The following is a 9,203-nucleotide window of genomic DNA, read 5'->3' as shown; positions in this document are numbered from 1 at the left end:
GAGGATATACAGAAGACAGCATTCAGAACTTTTCTAGGCCATTTTGAATATCTGGTTATGCCCTTTGGCTTGTCAAATGCCCCAGGAACTTTTCAAGCATTGATGAACAACATCTTTGGTCCATATTTGAGGAAGTTTGTACTGGTTTTCTTTGATGATATACTAATATACAGTAAAACCCTCCAAGAGCACAAGGAGCATTTAAGGATAGTGCTGCAATTACTGAAGGAGCACCAGCTGTTTGCTAAAATGTCCAAATGTGTATTTGCTGTCCCACAAGTGGAATACTTAGGACATGTAATATCTGCCAAAGGAGTAGCTACAGATCCCCAGAAAATTGCTGCTATTGCTGAGTGGCCAACACCAGATTCAGTATCTAAGCTGAGGAGTTTCTTGGGCTTAGCAGGCTACTACAGGAGATTTATCAAGGGATATGGAGTCATATGCAGGCCTCTACATGATCTGTTAAAGAAGGGGCAGTTTCACTGGAAACAAGAACATGATCAGTCTTTTGCACAACTGCAGCAAGCCTTAATTACAGATCCTGTACTAGCACTCCCCAACTTTTCCATGCCATTTGTATTGGAAACAGATGCTTTTGGTAAAGGAATAGGAGTTGTTCTCATGCAGCAAGGAAGACCCTTAGCATACTATAGCTCCTCACTTTGCCCTAGAAATGCAGCTATGCCCACATATGAGAAAGAAGCTCTTGCTATACTAGAAGCACTTAAGAAGTGGAGACACTATCTGATAGGCAATGAACTGATTATTAAGACTGATTAGCAATCACTCAAGTTCATTACTGACCAGAAAATCACTGAAGGGGTGCAACATAAGTTAATGATGAAATTACTAGAGTTTAACTTCAAAATTCAGTACCAAAAGGGAAGTGAGAACAAGGTGGCTGATGCTCTCTCCAGATTACTCCCAAAGTGTTTTGCTATGGCTGCTGTGACACCTGTGTGGGCTGAGGATTTGTTACTGAGTTATCAGCAAGATCCAGTCAGTAAAAAACTGCTGGAACAACTACTGTTGCAGCAACCAAATCCTAATTCAGAGTACACCATACATGCTGGAATTATAAGATACAAAGGCAAGATACTAGTAGAGAACAATGCTGACTTGAAAAGCAAACTAATCCAAGCATTGCATGGTTCTCCTGTTGGGGGTCATTCAGGAATGAGAGCTACCTACCAGAGAATTAAGAATATTTTCTACTGGCCTGGGCTCAAAGCTGAAGTGGAAACTTTCATTGCTGCCTGCCCCATTTGCCAGAGAGCAAAACATGAAAACTGCTTGCAACCTGGATTGTTGGACCCACTGCCTGTAGTTGATATGGCATGGCAACATGTGACAATGGACTTCATTGAGGGTCTTCCCAATTCACAGGGAAAAGAAGTGATCATGGTGATAGTTGACAGATTCACTAAATACTCACATTTCATTCCATTGTCTCACCCATATACAGTTTTCACTGTTGCTCAAGCATTTGTGGATCATATCATTAGGTTGCATGGACCTCCTAAGCTCATAATATCAGACAGGGACAGAATATTCACCAGCAAACTATGGAAAGATATCTTTACTGCTATGGAAAGATATCTTTACTGCTTTGAAGGTGGAACTCAGATACAGTACTGCTTATCACCCTCAAACAGATGGCCAAACAGAGAGAGTTAACCAGTGTTTGGAAACTTATCTGAGGTGTATGACTACCAATGAACCAAACAAGTGGGCTTCCTGGCTATCACTAGCTGAATATTGGTACAACTCCACATATCACACTGCCTTGAAAATGTCTCCATTCCAGGCACTATATGGTTTTCCTCCTCCACTTATTGCTGAACTAGCAATTCCTGGCCCAGATGAAGCTGAAGCACAGGATTTTCTCTCTTCCAAGCAACAAATTCTGGACCAGCTCAGAGAGAACTTGCAAAGAGCACAAAACAGAATGAAACACTATGCTGATATGAAAAGAGTTGAGAGGACATTTGAAGTAGGAGAATTGGTTTATTTAAAGATGGCACCATACAGATTGGCTGCTTTTTGGTTCAAAGGAGCTCTGAAACTCCAAAACAAATACTATGGCCCTTTCTTGATCACACAAAGAGTGGACGATCAGCTTACAAGTTGCAATTCCCTGAGGAAGTCAAAATACATCCAGTCTTTCATGTAAGCCAGCTCAAGAAACACATTGGTGACAAATCAATCCCTAGTCCCTATTTACCTATGGTCAATGCAGATGGTACGATCAAAACAGGCCCGGCTGCGGTGCTCCAAGTAAGGCAAGTTCCAAGACGCAATGCACCAGTTGTTCAGTGGCTGATTCATTGGCAGAATCTACCACCGAAAGACGCCACTTGGGAGGACGCTGACTTCATCAAGTACACCTTCCCGGAGTTCTTCAAGTCAACAACGCAAGCGTGGCGCGAAGCAGAACAAACGCCGTGAGGACACGTCGTGTCTTAGAGGGGAGCAATGTCAGCACCAGTAGTGATTCAGTTAGCTGTAGCAATTCAGGAGAATACCGGTTCAGTTAACCAACGGACCAGATTGGCTGGAAGCTCGATGACGCATCGCAACCGTTGAATCCTTTTTACCGTTGTAACAGAACTAGCTCATAGTTACTGTTACTCCCTGGTGAACTAGCTCATAGTTACTGTTACTCCCTGGTTAAACTTTCGCCTATAACTAGCCGGGTTGCATTATTAGTGGAAGAACTTGAAAAATAACCATGGCCCGTGATTACTCAAGCAATAATAAATATTGCTATATTGTTGTATAAAGTGTTTCGAGTAACTGTGCACGGCTGAAGCCTCACGCCGTTGCTTTTCTTCAGTGTCCCCAATATGTCTGCACCATATAGATATAGGTAAGCAAGTGATAACGGGAGCTTGAAAATGTCGCCAATGCTCCAAGACTCGAAGCAATACATCCAGCTAGCGCGGCAAAGTAGCTGAGAGCAAAACGTCTTGCTCCAAGCTATAGCATCTGTCGCTGCATTTAGATGACGAATTAGCTCTGTTATTGAAGTCAGCAGGCACCAAGTCAGAAATTGATCTGGTTCCTGCAGTTAGAAACTCTTCCATCTCTTCTTTTCCATGATCTAACAGACATGAGTTCAACCGCTTTCTCATCAAAAACTGCAGCGCCATCTCCACTTGCTTCATGGTAGGTCTTTCATGACATCGTGCCTTCAAACACATTTCCGCAAGAGAGACAACATTTTTTATCTCTTCCTCAGTTGCTTCCTCAAGAACTTTGCCATGTACTATCTCTGTAATTGGCCTCACCTTTATCTCACATAGAAAGTAATTTGACAAGCTTTGCTTTATGCCAGACCCATTTGTAAAAACAGGCTCCTTTCTAATAAGTAGCTCCAGAAGCACCACGCCAAAACTATAGACATCACTCTTCTCATTCAGATGGCCAGTATAATAATACTCTGGATCCAAGTATCCAAATGTACCTTGTATGTTTGTGACAACATGTGTTTGATCAATCGGAACCAATCTGGAAGCACCAAAATCTGACACTTTAGCGGTGTAGTCTTCGTCCAAAAGTATATTGGATGATTTTACATCACGGTGGAATATCGACACCGACGCTGAAGAATGAAGATAGCAAAGAGCTCCTGCAGTTTCTGTGGCAATCCTTAGGATGTCATCCCAAGATAAAGAGAATTCTTCACTCAAATTGCCATGAAGAAGTTTAAATAAGGAACCATTGGAGACAAAGTCATATACCAATAATGGGACTTCCGTTTCCAGACAACATCCAAAGAGACTAACAATATTTCGGTGATTTATCTGAGAGATGATTGCAACCTCATTGATGAACTGGTTGATCTGACCCACCTCAATGACCTTAGACTTTTTAATGGCCACCACACGCTGGTCAGATAAGATTCCTTTGTAAACAGTACCATGTCCTCCATGGCCCAGGATACGTGTGGGGTCAAAATTATCTGTTGCTTTTTCCAGCTCCTCTAAGGAGAAAATCTTAGTGGTGTCACTTGCGTTTTCCAGCGGTGATAATAATTGTTCCAGTAGAATCCCTTGGTTTTTCTGGAAATGTTTCCTTCTTAGTCGCTTCTTTATGTCTCTTTTCCATCTACCCATAAGGAATATCCCAAATAAGATGAGAAGTACAGCTCCTAGTCCGCTGCACAATCCAATGATGATGCCTGCAATCATTATGTCCAGTTAGATTGCTCTCATCCTGATCCAAGAAAGGTACTACAAGATATATTTTCTGCCTGCAATACTGAAATAATATAGGCTTACCCAAGAGAAATTTTTGTTGCTTTGTTGGAGAACACTTCTTTTTTGCAGCATCATACTCGGTTTTGTGGGGGCATTGACTACAATTGAAGCCTCCTATGGTATTATGGCATATTCCGTTACAAATATTTGGCTGGAGGCACTCATCAACATCTGCAAATTGACAATGAGGCTTATATGCGTAGTTTGTAAAAGAAATATTACGGCTTGTGGCTTGAAAATATTGCATATACTACATTAAATGTGCCTTAGGTCCTATAAATAAATATAGGCAACAGATCAATCAGTTTGCATTGATCCCAACTGAGTTTATCTATAGCTGTAAGTTCGTGCAGAATACATAGAGATGTCACAAAATGTTATGGATAGAACACATTCGCATGAGTTGCAACATTAAATATGTTTTTGAATGGACATAACACATATCCAATTGACCATTGAAATACCGTCTACAAATACAATCTTTGATGTAGATTTACAAAGCAATACAACATTGACAAAGCTGTGTAGCATTAAGCGATGGTTACAAGTCCTCTAACCTTAAGGCACTTGAAGAAATATGGTTCACATTTCCACGTGGCTAAACCATGGAACTTTACATATTTTCAGTCACCATCTATAAAAAAGAATGTTTTTTTAATCACTATTTTGTTTGTAGTAATTATATATGTGTTTTCTTTTCTAATTGCTAGGTTTTGACGCCACATGTATTGATGGCTAGTATGTCTTCCTGGGAAGCTCAGGATAATTAACTGTGTTAACTCACACACCTATTAATATGATACATCAAATAAAGTCTTGTTCAAATTGACTTCCTCCTGAATTTATGAATTAAATTGCTGTGTTAGGCCGCGCGTGCATGTACGTTGTACACTTGTACTTGGTGTTTTTCAGAAGAAGAAAAATACACTAACAGTACATACCTTCCCTTTCTCGAGGTGTCAAAGGGCCCAACACATTATAGACATATAATTGATTCGCTTGGTTTAAGTGGCTAGGATTAACTAAAACTAGCCTTTTTTCAGATAATAAATTAATCCACTTAACTGGTGAATATATTTAAAGGCTGCAAGTTATGATTTCTATATTTGAATACACGGGAATCTATTAATAATACCTAAAAGTCAAGGGGGAGAGAGAGAGAGAGAGAGAGAGAGAGAGAGAACCTGTACAAGCATTTCGTACGTACGGGTTCCCCTGGAAACCGTCCAAACATTTGCATCGATAGCCTATGTTGTACGTAAAATCCTGAGTTATGTTGACGGGTATACATATGCTGTTTGTACTCACGCATGCGTATCCAGAGGTATTCTGTTGTGCCTCTGAGCAGGTTAAGTTAGCAACAGCCCATTGCATGGACGATGATTCAGCAGAATCGACATAAAGTTCCGGACCTTCACTATCAATGATCTGCATTGTGGAAATTGATCTATAATTGATGAACCCTTCGTTAATGTTTATGTTGGTCACCTGGACAGTGTTACCCAGGGTGACATAAGAAATATTTGTACAGTTCAGGAAAAATTCTTTTCTCGCAAAACAACCTTCTTCCAAGCCAAATGGAAAAGGAATGCTAATATTCCCACACGAACGTGCACAGCTAGCTCTTCGTTCGGTTGGATTGTAACCTGATCCAAACAAAATATGCTCATCAGAATAGTCAACGGCCAGTGTCATGTTCTATAAGCAGTTTAAGAGGCGTTTAGGAGCTTGGACTCCATGAAGCCCTTGTTTGTTGAAATAATAGAAAATGAAATGTTGGGGCCTAAAAGTATCTGATTCTTTTTTCTGCATATACATATGGACATACTCTACGTATCTTCAAATTTTCATTAGGAGAAAGCTAAAAGGGAACCCAAAAAAATGCAGAGCAAACAGTAAATGAACTGTTTGCTATTACAAATCCACAGATTTGTCTTCTGTGTATCTCACTAAAGTAATATATTTTAATGAAATCTTAAGTATGTACATATACATGTGAATATTATTTCTATTTTTTGACACATGTAAATCTTTTCCTTCAAAATTACGTGCTCCATGGAGCTCGATGTCCAAAGCACATTTTCGGACAAAGCGCTCTTATGGCCAGCCAGACATGCTCATTACATCATCTAGAAAATAGGACAACCATTCTACCAAATATGAATTAGGCTGGCCATAGTGAGAGTAACTTAGCTAGTAACATAACGTATCCAAGTCAAGTTTGGTTATGTGGCAAGTAATAATGAAGAGAGTTGTGTGTGTGGTAAACTGGTAACACAACGTTACTATAACATAACGCACAAAGGCAAAATGAGTCTACATCTAAATAAAGGCTTGCATGATACAACACATATGTTACTATTCACTATGAAGATAGTAACATAGACTATGTTACTAGTCTAAGTTACTTCCCACTATGACCAACCTTAAGTTGTGATTCCAGTAAAATGAAGATATCCTTTCTAGGGATTAGCATGTGAAAAAATCAAAGAGAAATACTCTCTCCATCAGTATTATATTGGGCGTAGCATCAATCAACTTCGAAGATCAAGTCAATCAAAGCGTAATTTACTTGTCATTACTCATGTAATGAAATGATTGCTGAAGACCTGGGATTCGTACTATAGCCAACTAACATGCTCGTAGGGCATTACTCTACTCCGGAAAGCTAATTAATTTGCACGAGACTAATACATCGGGAGACTTTGAGTTCGGTTTGGTGCCCAACACACCCGAGTGGAGGGAGTTAGTACTAGCAATCAAAGCAATAACAAAAGAATTATACACTCCGCAATACTGTACTAACATGTTGGAAGTATATACACTGTCTCGCAATTCAATTTTATTTGAAATTTTATTCCATATGAGGAAAGCACTGACCGCTGGTAACTAAACTTTGCTTTAGAGCAATATAAATTAGGCTGGGTGTGTATAATTTCTCATCCACAGGAGTATCTATCAAAGTACTCGATGCTACTGTTTTAGGAGAGAGGAGTTTCCCCATATTTATCATGGTTCGTGAGGTGGAATCGATACCTTTGTCTCGTGAGCAACCATCTAGAATGAAGGGATTCCCAAAATAACCATCATTGCAGCTGCAGATGTACCCATATTTTATCAACAAGTTAGCCTGGTCGGCGCAGTTGCTGTCGCTACTGATACATGCATAATTTGTCTTATTTCCCTCTGTGCTTGCACAGTTTGGTTGATCCACAATGGACCATGAGAGGTCGGTTTGGTCAGAACTTAATGTAATTCTGTCCCATAGTGACCCCCCATCAAGCGATTTAAGTTTGGTTTTGTTCTGACGATCAAACCTGAGGTTGATGGTTGTCAGGAAAGCAGTCACACTGAAGGAGCAACATCCGGTGCCGTTGCAGTTCTCTTTAGCCATAGCCTCCGTGATCCGTTCATCTGGGCAGGAAGTTGTGCAGCGCAGTGTGGGCTTGTTTGAATTATCCAGCATGTACACATCGAAGTCGCAACCAATGATGTTCAGCATGAAACCCCGGGTATTGAAAGACCGCCCTGGGGTTTTCCAGGACATGTTGTAGACATCGACACCAGATCTCACTGGAATTTCATGGGAAAAGGCGACACGAACCGTGTCATAGTAGATATCATCCGATCCAACAAGATCCATGAATAAGTGGACAACCTGAGTGGCGCCATCGCACAAGAGCAGCTTGGGCGGCTGAGCGGTGTCGTCGCAGGTGAGCTCGAAGTCGGGATTGCGGAAGCAGCCAGGCCCGATGCCGAAGGGGTAGTCGAAGCTGAGATTGCCGCAGCGCCTCGGACAGTCGGTGAGCGTGGCTGCGGAGGGATGCGTCCTATTCCCGGTGTCCTGGCTTCTCAGGACGCCGTATGCAGCACCCAGGAATGGCTCCCTGAGTACCAGAAGCAGCAGATAAAACTCGGCACCAAATCTGCTCATCTTCATGGACCTGCCTGCCTTCGAGCTAGTTAATCGGATGCAAGAGAGATTTAAATGGTACAAGTAACGTGTGACGAAGTAACGGAGGCTTTTCATTTACTCACTTGAGACTGTCCTCCTACTGCCTCCGACTTTGCTTAGATGATCCAGGAAAGCTGCGTGCAGGCGGCGATGTTCGCACGCACAGCGCTGTGTGTTCAGGACTACTTGCCAACCATTCTACACGCGCGAAAAGATATTCGCAGGAGAAGGGATATCGTCTAGTGGTGTATTTTGTGATTATTACAAGGTAGTCAGGTAGACACGTTCAGACACGTCTGGCCTCATTTATTTTCTCGGATAAGTCTGGCCTCCTCAAAAACACATATGCCGTATGTGCACGAAATTGACGAGGACCACATACATAACGGAAAGAGTTGGCGACGAGTCGACGACCGAAGAATTATCCACGATCATACAAGTCTCCAACCACATACATAACGTCCGACACTAGGAATTTGATCCCTTCAACCTCTAAATGCATAGATTATGATTGATAGGCCGTTCATTTCTTATAAATTTCACATCATTTGGAAAAGCTAAATAAAAATATATTATACACCATCCTTTCCCAAATATAAGGCATGCTTGGCGTTCTTTGGTCTTCAGTGTATAATGACTATGATTTTTTGCTTATAAAGGTCTACACAATTGCTATAAAGACGTATGATAATTATTTTGTATTAAGATAAATACAATGGTAACATTCATATATCTCCAATCCATCTATTTTTGTATGTACTCCCTTCATTCGGGTTTAAAGGGCCATTGAGCCATATCTCTGAAACCAAGGTGTTTGTCTGTTCTAATTGCATGAATGATTCTCCTCCCGAGCCGGCAGTGCTTCTCTCTTCCGATTACATGCGTCCAATGAATAGCATGTATGTACTCCCTTTAGGCAACACGTGCAGCTCAGCGTACTCAGCCTGCTTCGCTCCGCTGGCCCGAGGCCCTCTTCAACCCCT

At 41.3% G+C, this 9,203-nt stretch overlaps 1 protein-coding gene across 3 annotated transcripts; it reads right to left on the bottom strand.

Moving 5' to 3' along the window:
* Positions 1–1,999: 1,999 nt before the first annotated feature.
* On the bottom strand, positions 2,000–8,450 carry LOC109767596 (wall-associated receptor kinase 5). 3 transcript variants are annotated; one of them, XM_020326343.4, is made up of 5 exons: positions 8,304–8,450; positions 7,302–8,213; positions 5,450–5,911; positions 4,287–4,436; positions 2,000–4,186 (listed from the first exon to the last, which is right to left on the bottom strand). In XM_020326343.4, the coding sequence occupies exons 2-5, from the start codon at positions 8,203–8,205 to the stop codon at positions 2,940–2,942; spliced, it is 2,763 nt and encodes a 920-aa protein (XP_020181932.1). In that variant the 5' UTR covers positions 8,206–8,213; positions 8,304–8,450; the 3' UTR covers positions 2,000–2,939. The 3 variants fall into 3 exon arrangements, with proteins under 3 accessions (XP_020181932.1, XP_040247655.1, XP_040247656.1); XM_040391721.3 differs by having other exon boundaries at positions 7,302–8,217; positions 8,304–8,434; XM_040391722.3 differs by having other exon boundaries at positions 7,302–8,209; positions 8,304–8,412.
* Positions 8,451–9,203: the final 753 nt, after the last annotated feature.

The sequence above is a fragment of the Aegilops tauschii genome, chromosome 6, assembly GCF_002575655.3.
Source record: "Aegilops tauschii subsp. strangulata cultivar AL8/78 chromosome 6, Aet v6.0, whole genome shotgun sequence".
Lineage (NCBI taxonomy): Eukaryota > Viridiplantae > Streptophyta > Magnoliopsida > Poales > Poaceae > Aegilops > Aegilops tauschii.
This window is presented reverse-complemented; position numbering and strand designations above follow the sequence as displayed.

Excerpts from the sequence above, each read along its gene's own strand:
- LOC109767596 (XM_020326343.4), bottom strand. The coding sequence starts at position 8,205 with ATGAAGATGAGCAGATTTGGTGCCGAGTTTTATCTGCTGCTTCTGGTA. Across the intron at positions 5,912-7,301 it reads TGGTTGCTCACGAGACAAAG|GTTACAATCCAACCGAACGA; the intron begins GTATCGATTCCA and ends TGTTTGGATCAG. Across the intron at positions 4,187-4,286 it reads GCAACAAAAATTTCTCTTGG|GCATCATCATTGGATTGTGC; the intron begins GTAAGCCTATAT and ends TAATGATTGCAG.